The sequence below is a fragment of the Onychostruthus taczanowskii genome, unplaced genomic scaffold (genome assembly GCF_017590055.1).
Source record: "Onychostruthus taczanowskii isolate IOZ18803 unplaced genomic scaffold, ASM1759005v1 scaffold87, whole genome shotgun sequence".
Lineage (NCBI taxonomy): Eukaryota > Metazoa > Chordata > Aves > Passeriformes > Passeridae > Onychostruthus > Onychostruthus taczanowskii.
In genome coordinates this window covers 1,440,245-1,459,974 of record NW_024506662.1, presented here as the reverse complement: position 1 = coordinate 1,459,974, position 19,730 = coordinate 1,440,245, and the positions used below count along the sequence as shown (strand labels likewise).

Here is a 19,730-nt window from a genome sequence, read left to right as displayed (position 1 = left end):
GATAGAAGTGCCCTCTTCCCCTGAGCTTGGCAACACTGCTTTTGTCTCTCTTACGTACCACTCATTAGTTCTTAGCAGCAAAATAGGAGAAAATTCCTTAAGAGAAAGAAACAAAAGGAAAAGTCCTAAACCCCAACAACTTAATAATCTTTGTTATGATTTGATAGTTACCATTTGATTCTGTTCGTTTTTACACAAAGTGACCTCTATACCAGATTGCTGTTACATTATGAAAAATAATATAGATATCTACAGGACTAAAAGAATGTCAGAGACACCCCTGCCCCTCTCCAGAAGTTTCAGGTTGGTCCTACTTAGTGCTATTGCCAAGTTCTCTTGTAGAGCAGGAGATTGAACTTGAGTATCTGTTTGCTGCAGCTATAGGAAATGACAAAAAGGGGGAGGCTAACCCTTAGGAGGTCTAGAGAGCTACAGTTTTAATGTAAAAGCTTTTAAATCTGGAAATTAAAAGCAGCAGGACAGCTGGGAACAACGATACATTGTGTTGGCCTGGAAAGACTGAGTGACAAGTGAGCTGGTGAGTGCTGCAGGAGAGCTGCTCGATGTTTTATCTTCCAGGAGCACCCAGAATATCTTCCCATTTAGCAAGAAACTGGAAAAGACCTGTTTAGGAGTGAGGCTGTGACACAGGTCAGCTGCTGAAAAACAATGTCACATTACTTCCCTGAAGAGAAGATTTCAGTGTAAGCTTAGGCTAATAAAAGTAGAATGCAGTGTTAAACAAGGGGAGTCTTGCATCCTTTCTGAACTCTGACAAATATTGCTATAAAGGCTGCTTGCAGAAAGCGAGGTGTAGAGAGATAACATTGACTCATTGTTTTTTTTAGAGTGCCTATTTCTTCATGCAAAATGAGAGGCATATGTGCTTGTTTCTATTACAGGGGGAAAAAAAAGCCCAGCCCCCTTGGTCTTAGGTTTGAGTAAATCTAAGCATAAATTCCTAACAACAGAAACATTGACATTAATAGCAAATAACTCTGTAAACAGTAAAAACTGAGTTGTGATGAATCATCTTTACTTTATCCTGTAGCATTTTACAGGCAGAAAATGTTCAGTGTGCCTCAGAAAAAAGCAGGAGTTTGGATGCTATTTCCCTCTTTCAGGTGCATATTACAACTTGATTTTTATACTGCTAAAAGTGAACATGACTTTTTTCCCTCATAAATTTCTTTAGACAAAAATTTGCAACTCAAAAGGGGAAAGGGTTGCTAGGGTTGGTAAGGTGTAAAAAACAGCTGCCTGAGCTGACCTTTTGTGCAAGGAGACTGAGTCTGAGAGGAAGATGACATTAAGTGTGCAAAACTGATGAAATCACTAGTTTAAGGACTCATGTGGAATCTATTTATCCCAGCATTTAGTCTCACAGCATGAATTGCCAGGGTCCTTAAATACCTGCTTTTAGGTAACACTGATTAACTGCTGATATATTTAAATGTTTCCGTTCATCATTAATAGCTGTTCATTTGAAAATGTGTTAAATTTTTAGACTATCATGGAGTTCAAAAATAATAAGAGGCATGGTAATTAATTGCCACTTCCTTCTATGGATTTCTTCTATCATTTTCAAATTCTGGCTGTGGTGTTTTTGTAAAGGTAACTGAGTTAACATTCACAAATACAGTTTGTCATTTACCTTAAATATATCCTCACCTCAGGATACATTTTCAGGGGTTTGGCCCTTCTGTACTTAAAAGAGAAACCTAGGAGTTATTCAAATGACCCATCATTTAGGACTGACTCTCATGTGCTTCCTGTCTTCATTGAAATTTATGAAGTTAAAGAAACATGTCTGTAACTATTAATTCTGAAAATTTAATTAATTTATTTACGTTGCTTCCACCTAGTGAAGTGGTCACAAATGTTTGCAGCTAATTATTTTTATCTTCACTTGAAAGCAACTGAAGGAATTTCATACAGATTTATTAAAGGTAATTATTTTTGAGATTTGACTGAGGTAAACTGCAAATGTAATCCAAAATTGAGATGTTGTCTAGAAAGCAAGAAGTGATTGTAGTGCTTTTTACCATTTATTTGCTAAGACTGCATCACCTAATTTGAGTTGATATTCCTAATTAAGCTGATTTTAAGAGAAGCATTCCTTGCTGAGGACATCATGTCATTATCAAATGGTAAGAATTTGTAGTGATGAATGTGAGAACAGTTTTTTCATACTGTGAGTGTAATGGAGTCCTTTTTAAAAATGCTTTGTACTGACTGACAGATAAGTGCTTGATTCTGAGGTGGTGAACTTGGAAGACTTCCATGTTATGACAGTAGTGAGACATCACTGACAATATACTTCTTAGTAGGGAAGTATTAATCTTGGTACCATTGTCTTTAAAATACAATAAGAATTGCTCAGAATCTCTTTATTTGTGACTGTACCTTAACTGATTAAATACAATAGTAGATGTGCATTGAACAATATGAATTATTCAAGGTTCTTCCATCAGGAAATAGCTGTTGGGTATTAAAGTCTAATAATCCTGTTTTGAATAACAGTAAACTTCAGTGTTCCACATGGAGAAGAAAAATGTGAAAGTGCAAATAATGGAAATCTGGAGCTTTTAGTGCAGCTGGATTTAAACCTGACCAGTGATCAGTAGCAGATGGACCAGTTTGTTCTTGGTCACATTTATGGATGTTCCTGTTAAATCTGCATCTGCTGATGGCTCCCACAGTAGAACTGTTGAAGAGTATATAGATCAAATTGGGGCAGCTGCTTCCTCTCCCTATGTTTATTCTTTAACTGAACTCCATGAACATGATTGACCTTGAGTCAATCAACTTCATGCAGTGTGTGAACATGTGTGGGTTTCATTTTTGTTTAAGTAGGAAGAGGAAGGAATACACTGTATGTGTCAGTTAAGGTAGCTGTGACTATGCATGGTTATACACTTACCAAAATGCATTTTCATTTAGTTCTTACTTTAGTCTTTGCTTTGCATTGCATGTCTGAAAAATTACATGGTACTTTCAGCTGCAGAATGTTGTCAGTTAGTGGTGTGTGTTTTTTTCATCAGGTGCTGTTATATTACTTGGAAGAACCAACATGTTTCGCTTTAACCACCCTAAAGAAGCTGCTAAGCTAAGAGAGAAAAGAAAGGTGAGATTAAATCAGTGTTTGGTAAATTTAAACCTTTTCACAATTTTATTTCTAGTATAGACATGTCTTGATTGTTATAGGATGCCTTTTTTCATTTGCTTCATGTACTTTAGTTAATATTTCATCAAAGTAAGAGTTTGTAAGCATGTCTAATACTTTTATTTTATGGTCTGTTGTTAGAGTGGACTGCTGTCTTCCTTCAGCTTGTCTATGACTGATCTTTCTAAATCTTGTGAGAATTTGTCAGCAGTTATGCTTTATAATCCAGGGTGAGTATATTCTAAAATACAGTTGTTACAACTCCAGTCATTCTTCATCTTAGCTGTTTGAAATGTTCCAGAGGCATTATGACTAAAGCAGTTCAGCAAAATAATGACATGACAAATGTTATGTTTGTATTTTCTTCAGAATTATGTTAACTATTTTTCCTGAGAAAAACGCATTTTGAACTGAAGATTAAGATTTCCTTGAGTTCATATAATACCAATACAAGCATAAAAAGGCTGAGAAATGAATGTCTTGTGTTCTCTGCCAGTACCTCTGAGTAAGTGGCCAAATTAAAATATGGAAAAAAGTTTTGTTATGCAGTTATAATGACATAGAATGCTTATGGTAGAGAAGCTGTTTTTAGTGATTTTTCACTGTTTCTAAAGTGACTTAAAGAGAGCTGGTGGTGTTTTTTTCTAATTTTTTTCCCCATACCTAGGGCCTGTGTTTTGAGTATGAGATGAGGCAATTTAACAACCTATGTGCTTTTGAAAAATTGACTGTAAATTGAATTATATCCTTGGATAGTGCAGCTTTATTCCCAGGTTTTACTTGGGAATCTCTCTTTATCCTTTAGGAAGATTGGACAGGTAATAATAACTTCTAGTTAAAGGATGTCTGAAATACAGGGAGTGTGTTTAATAACACTGCTTCAAATGTGGCTGTTACTCTTTTGCTACTAAGCTAGTTACAGAGATCTCAAGATTGTGAACTGGTTGCTAATAAATGACATTCTATTTTCAGACAGGGATGATAAAGAAGATAAAAACCCCATAGTATAAGTATACTTTTCTATTTCTTCAGCTTTTCAAATAATTGAATCTGAAGACTTTCAGTGACAGTTGCTAGTATTATGTTTTTTGTGAGTTGGGGTCCTGGCTGTTGTTACCTCTGGTTACTGTTGAGCTATCCTGGGCTTTTCCCTGACTGATAATGCTATTCTGCTATAATATTGTTATGAATACTTGTATACCTCTGGTTACTGTTGAGCTATCCTGGGCTTTTCCCTGACTGATAATAATGTTATTCTGCTATAATAATGTTATGAATACTTGTGTTATACTGGATAGTACTGACCTTAACTCTGCAGTCAGCAAAAAGTACGGATTGTTTCACCATTGCCCCATTAGTCTCTCAGATTCACAGCAAAATATAATGGCATGGACAAGTCCCAGTTGAAGGTGTGTTTAAAAATTATTTCCCAACCAAAGCAGTCTTACTGTCTTTGGGTAATGCCAAATCCATGCCTTACAGAAAGGATTTTTCCTTTTATAAAAAAAGCCCCACCAAAACCAGAGAGAGTCTGGAGAGTTACTTGATTGTCTAGTAGATGATGGAGTAGATTGCAAGTTCTTATGTTTATTTTTTTTCCTTATCAGTTTGCATCTTGCCTTGCTTTTCTGGAATTCAAACAGTATGGATAACATTCTTAGATTGTCAATGTATGCAGCAGTTTTTCAAAACATTGCCATTTTTCCCATTTAACACATCTTGTGAATTTTCCTTTCTTGGCTGTGATTGAGAGAGTACTCTTGCTCTTGAAATTGTGAATAAGATTAGGTGAAATATTCATAATATTCCTGAACAAGTCATGCCTGTGTTTTATTAAACTAAAAACTGTAAGCAAAGGGTTAATTATTGATATTCTCCCACTAGTCTGCATTCAGTTAATATTTATGAACTGTCTGGGACGAATAGATATTTTTTCCTGCTTAATTTGTGAACACAAGAAAGGATTATGCTTAAGGCTCATAATGCGTAAGGAATGGCAGGTCACTTGTTTGTGAGCAATAAAACCTATCTGAAGTTGTTCTGTAATGCATTACTGTAATGTTTTTCTGAGTGAGGAAGCTTCTGAATCACACAATCATTTGTGTTGGAAGGTGTCACAGTGGAGACAGACAGAGACCCCTGTTTCCTTATGCACTGTGCCAGATCTTTGCTGCACATAGCTCAAATTTATATGGTTGTGAGAAGGCACTGTGTTTAATTCCAGTTGGTCAGCGATTCATTGCAGTGCAGTTCATTGGTTGGCAGTGGCTAGTGTACATGTCCATCAAAAGTTTCTTCTCTAACCATGTTTACATACTTGTCTCCTGGGTAAAGAACAATTTCTCACTGGTACCTCACAGGTACAATCTGTTCCCACAGGAATAGATTGATGTGCAAGCTGATTCTCACTGTTACAATTCCTTTCTTGCAGGAGCTTATCAGGCTAGCTGTTAGCTATACTTAGCCAAACCATGATTTTGTAAGGTATTTCTTTTGTAAGGTTTTACCTATATGTGACAGGAAGGGATCTTTAAAAGTCACCTAATTCCAACCTTCCCTGCCACGAGCAGGGACATCTTTAACTAGTTGCTCAGAGCCCCATCCAGCCTGACCTTGAATGTTTCCAGGCACAGGGCATCTACCACCTCTCTGGGTAATTTTAATTTGTGCCACCCTTATTGTAAAATACTTCTTCTTTAAATCTATTCTGAATCTACCTTCTTTCAGTGTAAAACCTTTACCCCTTGTCCTGTTGCAGCAACTCTGCTGCAAAATCCATTCAAGTGCTGAAAGGGTGAAGCGAGCTCTCCCTGGAGCCTTCTCTTCTCCAGGCTGAGCAATGCCAGTTCTCAGCCTGTCTGCATAGGAGAGGTGCCCAGCCCTCTGAGCATCTTTGTGGCCCTGGACTTGCTTCAACAGTTCCATGTCCTTGCTGTGCTGGGACCCCAGAGCTGGGCACAGCACTCCAGGGAGGTCTCACCTGAGCAGAGCCTTGGGACAGCACCACCTTCCTGGATCACTGTCCACACTGCTATGGAACCAGCCCAGGACACATTTCATATCATTGATACCATACATAGGAATATACATGGTTCATGCCATGTGGATGTGAGTGTCCTAATAAGTCAGTGATTTTAAAAAACCAAACACCTGTGTGTCCCTTCCCCCCCCACCCCCGCCAAAAAAATCCCCAAAAAACAAACCCATCAAAAAAACCCCAACCCTGCAAAAAACTCCAAACCTCAAATGTTACTGTTCTCTGTCTGGTTTTATATGCTGCAAAGGCAGCCTCTGAAAGGTTGCACTGCTGTTTACCTGAGCCCTACAAATCAGTAGAAGAAAGCACCTTCTGTAATTGATACATCTTTATGGACAGCAGTTAGGCAACAGCAGCTTTTTAGGCTGGGGTACCCTGAAAATTTTAAATTTGTTTATGTTGATGCTAATGCTGTTTTTTCTTCAAACAGCACAGGAATTTTTCTGATTGTGTGGTGAGGTTGTCACAAAAAGATAATTGTTCAGAAGGCGTTATTTTAAGGGTAACAGGTCTGGGATAAATGCAAGTTAAATATGTTTTGAATAAAGCAGGCTCCAAACTCTCTATTTCCAGCTAAGAGTACTGCCAAGCAAGTGCTGTGCTATAGTGGTTATTCTTCTTAGTGGTGACTATGTTTAGCCTGGATGAAACATTCAGTGAATCATATCTCTGATTATCAGAGGCAGGGCAATTGTACCCAAAAAGAGAGAGAGAGCATCTTGCATTCTGGAGAAGAATATCCTACACTAAATCTAATTTGTTGGGGATTGTTTATTTGTTTGTTTTATCAGGAGCAATGCTATGACCTTTTCCTACAACAGATTGAAGTATCATTTTCTCTCAGCATGACGTTTTACTGCTGAGCACCACTGCGGGCCAAGATTCAGTAGCTGGCCCTTTGGGGTTTTTTCTGTGCAGCTTTTGTGGCTGACTAGCATTCTGTCTGTTTCAGCCTTTCCTTCCAGTTTCAGTATTAATAACCTAAAGAGGTATCTAAATTTGCAACTTTTGTAGGTTGCAATAAAGACTCTGGCAGAATCAATGGCAGAAGAGCCTGTGGGGTATTACCTTCAGCTGTGAGAGCAACATGGTGGATCTTGCTTCCTGTGAAAACCAGCATTGTCCTTAATAGTGTTTTCAGATGGATGGTCTTTTCTTGTGTATGTCTTTTTGTTTGGATGTTGATTTCCCATATGTGGGAAACTATTTTGGTGCACAGAATTTTGGCTTAATGTGCAGAAATCTTTTTTCTACTTCTTTTCAGTCTTTGTCTTTAATCTAGTGTCATGGAACACTGCTTCAGATAATGAGCTTTGGATAAAATTGAATTTTGCATGTAGATTTATATAGAAGATTTCATGTGTGGACCTTTTCTTAGCTACGTGATACTGTAACTGTAAAACTACTGATGAGAAACCTTGGTCTTGTCACGGGTTTGTGTCATGATCCAGTTACTAAAGTTCTTAGAAATGCCTCTGGCTGAATTAAGGTGCAAAAGAGACCATATGCCAGTGACAATAGTGTGGGTTTTATTTGATAGTAAATATGAGAGGGAGAGAAAGAGAAAGAAAGAAATAAAAAATAGATGGGGGGGACAGACAGGGCTCAACAGAGACAGTATGTGGGTTTTATTTGATAGTAAATATGAGAGGGAGAGAAAGAGAAAGAAATAAAAAATAGGTCGGGGGGACAGACAGGGCTCAACAGGGACAGAATAAGGAAAATATCACTACTCCATGGATCCCAGTGATGCTCTGTTGATCCTCTCCATCTGATCTTCTTGGTGGTGAAGGTCCCCCCAAAAAGCACAGAATCCAGTGGTTTAATACACACTCAGGCTAGGTAGGAAAGTCCAGGCACCTCCCTGTGGGGGGGGAGTTTGCCATTGTCTCTGTTGCATCATGTGCAGTCCCGTGGTGCAAAGCTTCAGGAATGACTCTTTTGGGGGGGTGGGGGGCACTTTGAGAGGTTTTTGATGGATTATGACACCCCCTCAGCTGCCTGCCATGTGAATGTGGCCTGTGGGGTTGGGGGTTCCACAGCTGGGCCAGTTTGTGTTGGGAGGATGGGTGTTCCCTCTAACCAGGGGCCACATCCCAAACCTCCTCCACCCTCCCCGCATAATTTCAGGGGGGGAGTCTGTGTAACCCTGTCTTCTGCAGGCTGTGGTCTCTCCCACCCCAAACTCGGCCAGGGAAGAATATCTGCTGCATTTAGCTTGTGGATCCATTCCTCTCCTTCAGCTTTGTTTGTTTTTTCCTGGGCTTGAGATGATTCAGGAATGGGTTTTCCCTTTATCTAATCTTAGTGGTTTAATTTACAGTGCAAAGTCCCAGTCAGGTATCTTCAGGGAGTCTTCTTTGGTTGTAGCTTCTTTATGCAGTTTTTGTTATAACAAGCAAAACTTTTAATCAGTGTTTGAGGCATGAACTACTGCAGCCTGACAGTTTAGTATGGGGGGTTTGGTTTGTTATTTTTTTTTTAAACTAATCTCATTAATTGGCATACAGAACAGCATTGTAACTTCTCTGTAGTCCTGCCAGTACTCAGCCTTTCCAAACAGATGTAGTATCAGATTGCACTTTTGTGCTGTGCAAATGAAGCTGCTGTAGTACTGTGTTAGTAGAACTGACTTCATTTCTCTGCAGCTTATCTACACAGCTGTTATCACTAGATATGACACGCTTTCCAGGAGAATGGTGTCTATTTAATTCAACACTGATCAGATTAAGTTCCTTTGTGGTAGATCTACAAAAGAAGAAAGAGTAGATTCTAGTCTTTAATATCTGTGTGTTTTTTTAATTTCAAGTTAATATGCTTTTTCTATTCACAGTAGCGCTCACATGAATAAAGGGAATAGAGGGTATGTGAAAAAAGATTTTTATTAGGATAGACTAAACACAAAAACATCAGTCTTGCATGTGTGCTTCGTAGAACTGGCAATGATTTGTTATAGCCTCTGTGGTTTTAGTTTTTTTCTTTTGTGGTGCTGAGTTTTTTTTTTTTTGTAGTAGCTTTTTAGAGAAGCAAAGTTACTTCAGTCAGGCCTGTCCTGCCTCTCCAAATTCTCTTTTGTCCTGAAATAACTTTGAGCCCACAATGAGTTTGAAGCAAATATTCTAGAGGTCTCAAAAGTGGTGAGTTCTTAAATATATTAAGAAAATAGGTAGCCAGCTAAGGAAGACTAAGGAAACATTCTTAGGCCTGCAGAAGAAAGGCTGCACCTTAGAGAATGGAGATAACTGTGAATAACCTCATTGTTGGAGAGCCTTCATTGGAGCTCTGACCACCTTTGGCATCTCCAGGTAGCAGACATTCTTGTCTTCACAGAAGTATTTAGTGGTGTACAGGGTGCTGAACATGCATTTTTAAAACACCTCGGCATTGTGTTTGGAGGCTGTTGACTGGAGTGGTAATGATCCATATTTTTCTTTGGGGAAGAACCATTTTCACTGAAGAAAGAACCAGATTTGCACAATTCACTCCTTTTTCCTGAACAACTTTTTGGGCACCTCCAGCTTCATTTCAGTCTAAGGTAAAACTGATTGTCATAACACCACTGTTGAAGGTTTTAGGGACAATTCCTCAAAGAGAAGATCACAGAATTTGTAATCACTGATCTGTTTTTATACCAGACTGATTGCTGTGATGGTTCCTTTGTATTACATCTCAGTCAAAGTTAGTTACCATTTTTATGCTTATAAAAATATATATCTGCCAAATTATATGTTTTATAGGACAGTCAAAACACTGAAAGGTTTTGCTCTGGGTTTTGCATGTTATGTTAGCCGATCTAACATTTTCCTTCACTGTGGCTTAACCAAGCATGGGAACACAGTCAAGTTGTTCTTTGCCAACCATCTAAACAAAGATGGTCTACATCTAATGGTGTTCAAAGGAAACCTGAATTTCCACAAGCCAGAGCTATGTTCCCCAGGGTCATTATTATTTTGGACTGAAATATTTCATTATTATTTTGGACTGAAATAATTATGGCATTTTATCAGCCCTAGGTAAGAAGCGATAGCTAAAAGCTCTGAATTTCAGATAGCAGATCACAGCCAAAGGGAGAAATTTTGTGGTATAGCTTTCATAAAAAAAGGGGAGAAGGAAAACCCAAAGCACATGTTAACCACTGGATTAAGTTTTTGCTTCCTGAAAGCCCCCAAGATTGCTGCTGGTTCCCTTTCAGCACTCTGTGCATTTTGCATCCAGTTTGTGGATTTCTGCAGCATTGCTGCTGCAGCAGTTGTGATCAAATTAAAAATATTAGGTTACCATCATCTATGCTTGTGCTGCAAAGTGCCCACCTTAGTTTAATGCAAATGTAATGGGACTCTTGGTGAGACTGTTACATGAAAGCTTGAATGCCTGGATCTGGGTATAAAAATCTACATTGGCTGATCACTTACGGATTGTAGAAGACATATTTTGAAATGAACTTGTGAGAAATAGGGGAAAATGAATTACAGGATTTGTAAAAGTAGTCATTCTCCTTTACTGCAGCCATTAGAAAGATGCTTCTTGAACATGCAGGAATCATGTTTTTTTACAATAGCTTTATAAATACTAGATTATTAGTGTACTATTTGCATATTTCCAAGAGCATTTTCTTTTTGTTGCATGCATTTCTATGACTTTAAAAAGAATCATTAAAAATTCCTTATTTTTAGAAACCTATCTGTGTAGTTGTGGTGACAATGTCTTAAACTGCAGTTTATCAAAAACTTGAAGTTAACTTGTGTTGCAGTCTTGCTTTTTTATCAGTATTTATGGACTCTTCACTAACCTGCATATCCTTATGCTGTAACAAGCCTGAAGTAACTCAATGTGTGTATATTTGGTTGAGTAATTTAATCCATATATAGTTCTTTCTGGGTTTTTTTTTTTTTTTTTTTTTTTTGTTTTTTTTTTTTAGTATTTGTTATTAAAAATTTCCTTAAATAAAAGATAAATCTTTCAAATTAAATTAAGAAAAATACTACTTGTGTACAGCTGTAATAAAAAATGGTATTTTCAGCTCTCCCATGCTTATTCAGAACCTTGTCAAACTAAATGCATTAAAATCTCAGCGTGTTTTAAATGAATGGGTTTGAATTGTGTTCTGTGCTTGAATATGCTGTTTGGGGTTTTTCAGCCCCCACTGATTACATCCTAGGAATGTTTGGGATTTTTTTCTTTTTCTTGGAAGGAAATGGCAGAACTATTAGCACACACTGCTGTAGTTCTGCAGCCCTTTCCCTTCTCAGAAGTGGATAAGTTAATAAACCATAGGGTGAAGAGAATTACTTAAGCTGTCATTGGCATTTGAAAAATGTTTAGCAAGAATAATTATGTGAATTCTTCTGAGATGTAATATGATGAATGTTCTATGAATCTAACCAATTTAACCTCCAATAAAACAAAGCACTGTTGATTTTTAAGTATTCTGTACTGCTAATATGTTTTTTCTATCAATTCCTTTCTCAATTGATCGCTCTGTTTCCCCTGCCTCCCATGGCAGTCTTTTCCCTGTAAAAGGACCAATCTGTCTAAGGTAGAGAAATTACATTTCTGTGTATTGATTGCCATGTCTGCATGTAGTTTACTCACAGAGGCTGTGCTAATCATCTATATGTCTTGCTTCACTTTACTTTTTGAATACTTTTTCCCCAGAAATTAATTTTTTTCTATTTATACTTATGTCAGCATGATACCTAATTTGCAACCTTAATGAAGGAACTATTTTCTGTTCTTATAAGAAGTAGTCTTACAAAACTTCATTTGTATCATTATCATCTAAACAGTCAGAAAATTGCATCTTCTTATTTTTGTGATATTCAGAAAACAACCTTTTTGCTGTATTCTTTATTTTTTTTAAATCAGGCTAGAATTCGAGAGACAGCAACGAGAAGAGCTTGAAAAATTAGAAAGTAAAAGGTAACATTGTCTCTGTGGTATTTATGTGTGAATGTGTGTCTATATATACAAGTTACAAATTCTTTTGCATCATTAATTTGGAATCACAGTGTTATTCAGCAAGCAGACAGTCCTGAATAACTGAATTGGAGCTAACTGATATTTAGCAAAGAAACACGGGATAGATTGTACAGATACCATATATTGCCTTGCTCTTTATTTTCATGGCTTTTCTTTAAAAGATGGCAAATTACCTTCTTAATTAATATCTCTTTTTTGTGGTTTATTTGTCTTTGGATTGAAGTGTGATAGGAGAAACTCACGTGTTACATTCTGCTTTTCTCATATCTAACTGTGGTGTGGAGTGGGCATAGTAATCATGCTTTTCAGAACATTATGTGGAAGTTGGTTTGAAATTCAAAAGAAAGCATTGTTATTGGCTGGCAAACTGAGTTGATTGTTTTGGCTCATCATGCCTGCTAAGACTGTGGAAGTGAGAGCTGTGCCTTGTTACAGATCTCAGCACTGATTACATCCAAAAGCTGAAAACCTTCCTGCCTTCTCAGCTTTAGATGGTGGGCTCCATTTTGATAGAGCTCTTTATGCAGTTGGACTATGTGAAGTAAATTCAGAAAAATCCTGAAGCTCTGAAGCACTGAAAGATACTATTCAACAGCTAGTGTAACACAGGATCACTGATGCTTACTGGTTTTTGTTACCAATTCAGATTGTGCAGAAATTGATTTGCTTGTACTTTAATTCTTCTGACTTCTGGCAAAATACCCAGTTGACTTGCAGGTTGTCTCTGCTTGTATTATGGAAATAACAGTAACCCTCAAGCAAGAGAGATTACACAGGACATAATAATTTGCCAAATTTTATAATCCTATTTAACAGTAATTCAGTTTGAGTTACTTAAAGTCAAAACATTGCTTTAATTCATCTGTTGGCTTAAATTTGGCAAATTGCTAATCAAGTCCTTCTATAAAGGTTTTTGTGCATGAGAATATATGTATGTAAAAAATACATATTTACTCTGCACTGTGTGCATGGATATGTTCTGTTAATGTTTTTATTTGATTTGACATAACTAATGCAGTCTGACTTTTTAATAAGTGCTATATAACATGTCTTCATATAATTTTATATATCCACAGCTTTTTATACTGGCACAGACTATATTAATCTCTTTTTGATTTGTCTCATGCATCGAGTCATTTCCAAGCAATGTAGGATCTTAACCTGTAGCAAAACAAAGCTATTAAAAAAATAAATGGTTATATATAGTCAAAAATCTTAGTCCAAACCTTTTTAACTTTCATGCTTTACTGTAGGAAACAAATAGAAGAGATGGAAGAAAAACAAAAATCTGACAAAGCAGAACTTGTAAGAATGCAGCAAGAAGTAGAGTCACAGCGCAAAGAGACAGAAATAGTTCAGCTGCAAATCCGAAAACAGGAGGAGAGTCTGAAACGAAGAAGTGTGCACATTGAAAGCAGGCTAAAGGATTTACTGGCTGAAAAAGAAAAATTTGAAGAGGAGAGATTGCGGGAACAACAGGAGATAGAACTTCAAAAGAAAAAGCAGCAGGAAGAAATTTTTGCCCGGGTCAAAGAGGAATTGCAGCGACTACAAGAACTTAATCATAATGAAAAAGTAGAAAAAATGCAGATTTTTCGTGAACTAGAAAAACTGAAAAAGGAAAAAGATGAGCAGTATCTTAAGCTGGAATCAGAAAAAAAGAGACTTGAAGAACAGGAAAGAGAACAGGTGATGCTGGTGGCTCACCTAGAGGAACAGCTTCGAGAGAAGCAGGTCATGATAGAGCTCCTGAAGAGAGGGGATGTGCAAAGACTAGAAGAAGAGAGAAGAAATCTTGAAGAGATCAGAGAATCTCTTCTGAAAGTCAAGGAAGCTCGATCTGAAGGTGATGAAAACCATGAAGAATTAGAAAAAGCACAGCATGATTTCATAGAGTTTAAAAGGAAACAGCTGGAACAGCTGGCTATTTTGGAAAAAGATTTAATTCAACAAATGGATCACCTAGAAAAGGAAATAGCAGATGAAAAAAGCGCTCTGGAGCACTTAAAATTTGCACATGAAGAACATCTAAATCTCAAGAGAGATGATGAAAACTTTATGGAAGCCATACTCAAGGCTGAAGAAGTTGACAAGATAAAGCCAGTGGAATACAGGCTCCAATCTAAAATACGCCAGCTTGAGTACCTGAAGAGTAATCATTTGCCAGCTCTGCTGGAGGAAAAACAAAGGGCTTCTGAAGTCCTTGACAGGGGCTTGTTAGGGTTAGATAATACTCTCTATCAAATAGAGAAAGAAATAGAAGAAAAAGAAGAGCAGCTTGCCCAGTATAGGGCTAGCACAAATCAGCTGCAGCAGCTACAAGAAACCTTTGAATTCGCAGCCAATGTAGCCCGGCAGGAAGGAAAGGTTCGGAAAAAGGAAAAAGAAATCCTTGAATCAAGGGAAAAGCAGCAGAGAGAGGCACTGGAGCAAGCTGTTGCCAAGTTAGAAAGGAGGCATTCTGCTTTGCAGCGTCGTTCCACCATAGACTTTGAAATTGAAGAGCAGAAGCAGAAGCTGGCCACCCTGAACAACAGCTGTGGTGAACAGGCAGGGCTGCAGGCAAGTCTGGAAGCTGAACAGAAAGCTCTTGAGCAAGACCGAGAACGGTGAGTGCTGCAGTACCTTCCATTTATCAGGACCTGTCCACAAAAGGGGAGTAATCTTATACTTTGGATGTTGAGAGCACAGCTTGTTCAGTGTCCCTGAACTTGAGTTTCTTCATGAGTTTCTTCTTGAGTACTTGAGTTTCTTCATGAGTTTCAAGTAGTTTACCCAGAATTGAAACTCTACTGCTTTTTAAAGGATTGTTGCTCACTTATTAAGTTCTGGTATGTTTGGATTCTTATCCCATCCTCAGCAGGATATTATTTGCATTAGCCATCACAGTACTTAAATTGTTTTACCTGTGTAGAAAGCTCAGACATCCTTGTGTTCTGCCCTTACAGCAAATGCACCATCTCACAACTCTTTTCTCTGAAATTATTTCTGTATAACATTTTATTTTCTGTATTTGTTTGATGTTTGTTCAAAATTTGGAGACTGTTACAGTAAACCTAACAACTGCCCCTCTCAGCTGGTGATGTACTGAATCCTTCTGGTATCAAAAATAAATGGGGGTAAATGTTTCATTTTTAATAGCCCTGGTTTCAAGGCTAAATAAAAATAAGCTATATCCATGTAAAATTTGATGTTGCTTTTTAAGCTTACTGGAAAATATACAGAGGTTTTAATACTGCCGAATGTGATGACAGTCCCTCTTAAGCACAGAAGCAATGTCATCAGTTATACTCAAGATATCTTGTAGTATAACATTTAGCCTAAGTATGGGAGGCTCAGAGAAAAGTCAGTCAGGTGGGGAAGGATCTTTCTCTCTGGAAGAAAAGGAAGAAATCTTTTTGGGTTTTTTTTGACCTGAGCAAATAATGTGTTCAATCCCTGCAGTACGGAAAACATACAGAATTGCCATTTTTAAATGTGCTACCTGATTTGCTTATACTGGAGCTTTAAAACCAGAGACTGTCAGTGAAAAAATGAAGTGTTTTTTTCCTGAGGTAGCATTTGTCATCTGTTTTTTAAATATTTCACTAATTTACGTGAATATTTTTTCATAAGCCCTTCAAACAGATGTGGAAAAACCACCTAAAAGAAGAAACTTGCCTGTAGCCAGATTGAAGAGCTCTTCTGTATTCCATTCCTTTTAAACCATTATCAGAAGAGTTGCTTTATATAGACTGTGTAAAGGTCACTTTTTCAACATTTGTAGCTACATTGTTTGGCTTTTAGTTAAGCATTTTCAATACTGATTGATCATTTTGTGTAAATTGCCATTATTTCCCATAATTGTTGTGAACATAAAATCTCATTTTCTGCACTAAGCATCTCACTTGACTAAAATGAGCTGTAGACAACTGGAGGTTCCACAAAAATAGGGTTGTGTGATAAGTGAAAAAATATGTTGTCAGCCAGAAAACTGAGGTTTGAAGATACCAAGGAAGTAAAAAGATCTATTTTTTTCCCCTCTTTTTTTTTCCTTGTTTTTTTTTTTCTTGTTTACTTCAAAATCCTCTTGCACAGGCTAAATAAAACTTTGAAGTCTTTCAGTGAATAGCCCATGGGCCTGAATAATTCAATTCAGTATGTTTTTGTGAATGTTGAGGCAAGAAAAAGATCTAAAGATACATGAGAGTATGTTAAACATTTCAGGCTACTTACTGCTCTTGTGTTTGAGTTTACATTTCACAGTATATGATGCCATAGTAAGCATAAGAATTATATATATTTCTTATTGTTTATCTAGATCCCTTTATGTAATGTTGTGCTCTGGTTCAGATTGTTGTTAACTATCTGAAAATGTTTAAATGAAATAATCATTTTAAGTGCTATGTAAGTCCATCATAACTAGATACAATATTTTTATTTGTTTGAATCATATGAAAGCTCAAAATTCTTTAACCCGCAGGTATCTTGGTTTGAGATAATTTAAAGGAGAATGCTCTGGAATGAGTTATCTCCTTTAAGAGTTCCAACAATCCCTTTCCACCAATACTGAATTAATACTGTCAGAAATAGCTACTCACTTTTCATAGTTTAGGAAGGTTTATTAAACCTTATCAAATAGACAAAAGAAGAATGAATAAAGAAACAAGGTTACAATGCTGGGAGCAAAAGATTTTCCCTGCCATGTGCTCAGTCCCCTTACAATGGAGGTTTTTCCCTTTTAACCCTTTAACCCCTCACAAAGTTCAGTCCATCAACCCGTTCTTTGCTGTCCAGTGGTGGGGATCTCTTCCTCAAATCCTGAGTGGAAGTCAGATATCGCCATAGTCGCAGTGTCTCTGATCTGAGAAAAAAAACCAAACCAAACAGGAAAGAAAGGCTTTGCCTAAGCAGAGACCAAGCAGTCAGCAATGCAAATACCATGCTGTGAAAAAACTTAGGTGGGGAACTTTTTAAAATGCCTGCACCCCCCATTCCACCAGACACTCAGGTCTGCAGCTTCAGGACCTTAAAAGACACAGTAACAGTTTTTGGCCACAGATAATTATGGTATTTAATATCATTGTGAATCACCTCAAGACAGCAGGGATTAGTCCCAAAATGATAATTTGAGGTTAACTTTAACTGGGCTACATACACACATTTTAGCTTTACTGGCAGAGGTTTGGGGCACTAGAATAAACATGAAGCAGCTTCAGAGCCATCGTTGAAGCAAGTGGCAGGGCACAGTTCTGTGTGCTCACTGGTGGATGCATCACAAGGCTGACTAAGTTTGTAGCTAAATAAGTAATATCTTCTCATAGTAGGATGTTTACAAACCAAGAGCTAAGCTTTGTTCCTTTAATGTAAATCTGATTTTTGTAGTTAAATTGATTTTCCATGGATGCAAACACTTTCCTATATGCATAAGCCATCTTTCATCCGCTTACCCTTAGGACACAAGATTGTTTTGCTGCTAATCAAAAGAAATAGATGGCTTCTGGCAGTGCTGCAAAAAGCACTCTAAAACTGAACTAACAATTCAGCTTAAGCCTCAGCATTCATCATCTCTCTAATTTTCTCACTTAACCCCCAGGATGGAGTATAGAACTGCAGTTCAGTTTAGATATATACAATTGCACCAGAAATGGTAGAATCCCAGGTTTGCATAGTTTCTCCTGTTTTAGCAAGAACTTATTTTCTTTTATTATTTGATTTCTAAGTAACCTCTAGAAAAACAATTACTTTTAGAGACAAAAATTGTAATGAAAATGGGGAAGATTATTACTGTGTTACTAATCTAATCTCAGCTACTTTACAAGTGAAAAGGATGTTCTAAAGATTGCTTTGTTGTAATATGATGAATATTGCAATAAGTACTTCTTATTTCATACAAAATGCCATCAGGCATTTTTAGTCAGAAACACAGTACCCAATTTTACATATTGTGTTCTGTGCATAGATCTGGGTGGAACAGAATTTATTTGTTAAAGAAAGCAAGGAGGTTTCAAAAGATGATTTCTTAGCTGTATATATACAATAAGTACTGTTATGTTTATTTTGTTAGCGAATTTTCAAAAACATAATATATCCAGATGGAACAACTGGAAAATGTACATGTGTAGTACACAATTTAAAGATTTTCTTGTAGAGAAGTTTTGCCACATGAATGTTTTGGGTTTTCTTTGGGTTTTTTTTTTTTTTGTATTAATGCTCTACTTTGAGTTTTTAATTTTTCCCCCTTTTGTTTTTTCATTTATTTTCACACTGGAAGATAATATCTGAGGTGATGGATGGAGTTATGTAAAAAAGTGAATTTATTAAAGTGATTTTAATAGATAGGTTAGGTCTTAGGAGTTAATATTTAATGTACAGATTTCTATACATCTTGCGATGGAAGTTATTGAAGTTGTTTTATTTGACTTAATATTGCTCTTGGAATATGGTTTTGAGCTATTTTCTATCTAAATGTGCTTAAAGAACAATTACGATTTTTGAACCTTCATAAGTATTATGAATAAGTATTAGTATCTACAATCTTATGTACATGTATACCAATGCAGGCTTCCCATCATCAGACCTATTCAAATCAACTCTAAACCAAAGCAAATTACATGTTGTGATATCTTTATAGCCTGGACCAGGAAATTCAGCAGCTGAAGCAAAAAATATATGAGGGTGATGGAGCTCAGAAAGGAAACCATGGAATATTAGACGAGAGGCTCTCCCATAGCACTTCCCCTGCCAGCCCAACAAAGGCACAGACACCTGCTGCCCCACTGGTTGATGATAGGTAGGTAACCTGCATTCCTGAAATGGAATGCAAAAAATAGCTTTACAAAATATTTTGAAAGACCATTCTGCCAGGGTTAAATTTGATTTAAATACTGTGATTGTACTGGGAGACTGGTCTGGAAATAAAATTGGTGTTTGGCTGTAAGTAGCCAATAGCCTCAGCTGTTGCTCCTGTGCAGTTTGTTTTAGAATACAGGGTTGGGAAACTGTAGGCTGAAAGGTATTTAAATAGATTTTGAGTTTACAGTTACTTGTCTATATGGTTTTCCTTCATATATGCTTAAGGCAACGAAGTAAATTTAATTGTCTTAAGCTTTTTTTAATAGGACAGCTGCCTGGCACCACTAAAATCTTTAATCTCCCTTGTTATACTTACACATGGCAGTTGTCAGTATCAGCTCTTGGAACATTGCCTCTGTTTGAAGACCAAACCTTTGCTAGTCCAAGCTGCTGATATCACAGCAGCAGCAAAGGCAAGCTGCTAAGTTACTGAAGATGCAACCCCAGCCTTCTTTCTTCTTCATCACTTGTGCCCTCACTGCCTCTTGTGTGTAGAGCTGCACTCATGGCAGTGGCTGAACCTGTGGTCTAGTAATTTGTTTAATTAATAACAATTTTTTAACCTTTACTGATTAGATGAACACTTGTTCAAAAGTCAGTGTTCCCTCGTTAAGAAGGGGTAAAACAGGTCTAACATTAAGCCTGCCAATTAAGAGCTGTGCAGCACTTAGAGCGAAAAGCATTTCAAAGAGCCTTTTAGTCTGTCTTTATTTT

The 19,730-nt window shown here is 37.1% G+C and overlaps 1 protein-coding gene across 6 annotated transcripts in view; it reads left to right on the top strand.

Annotated features, from left to right (window-relative positions):
• KIF16B (kinesin family member 16B) overlaps nt 1–19,730 on the top strand; it is a 136,717-nt gene that overhangs the window by 63,871 nt on the left and 53,116 nt on the right. For 3 of the 6 annotated variants that reach the window (XR_005954141.1, XR_005954142.1, XM_041425093.1), the window contains exons 16-21: nt 3,045–3,127; nt 3,308–3,396; nt 11,707–11,739; nt 12,069–12,122; nt 13,436–14,791; nt 18,796–18,954. Coding sequence is in view for 4 of the 6 variants with exons in the window: in XM_041425093.1 (XP_041281027.1) it covers nt 3,045–3,127; nt 3,308–3,396; nt 11,707–11,739; nt 12,069–12,122; nt 13,436–14,791; nt 18,796–18,954 (1,774 nt within the window). In the remaining 2 variants the exon portion in view is untranslated. The remainder of the gene's footprint in view (nt 1–3,044; nt 3,128–3,307; nt 3,397–11,706; nt 11,740–12,068; nt 12,123–13,435; nt 14,792–18,795; nt 18,955–19,730) is intronic. The other 3 variants (XM_041425095.1, XM_041425094.1, XM_041425096.1) reach the window with 3 other exon arrangements.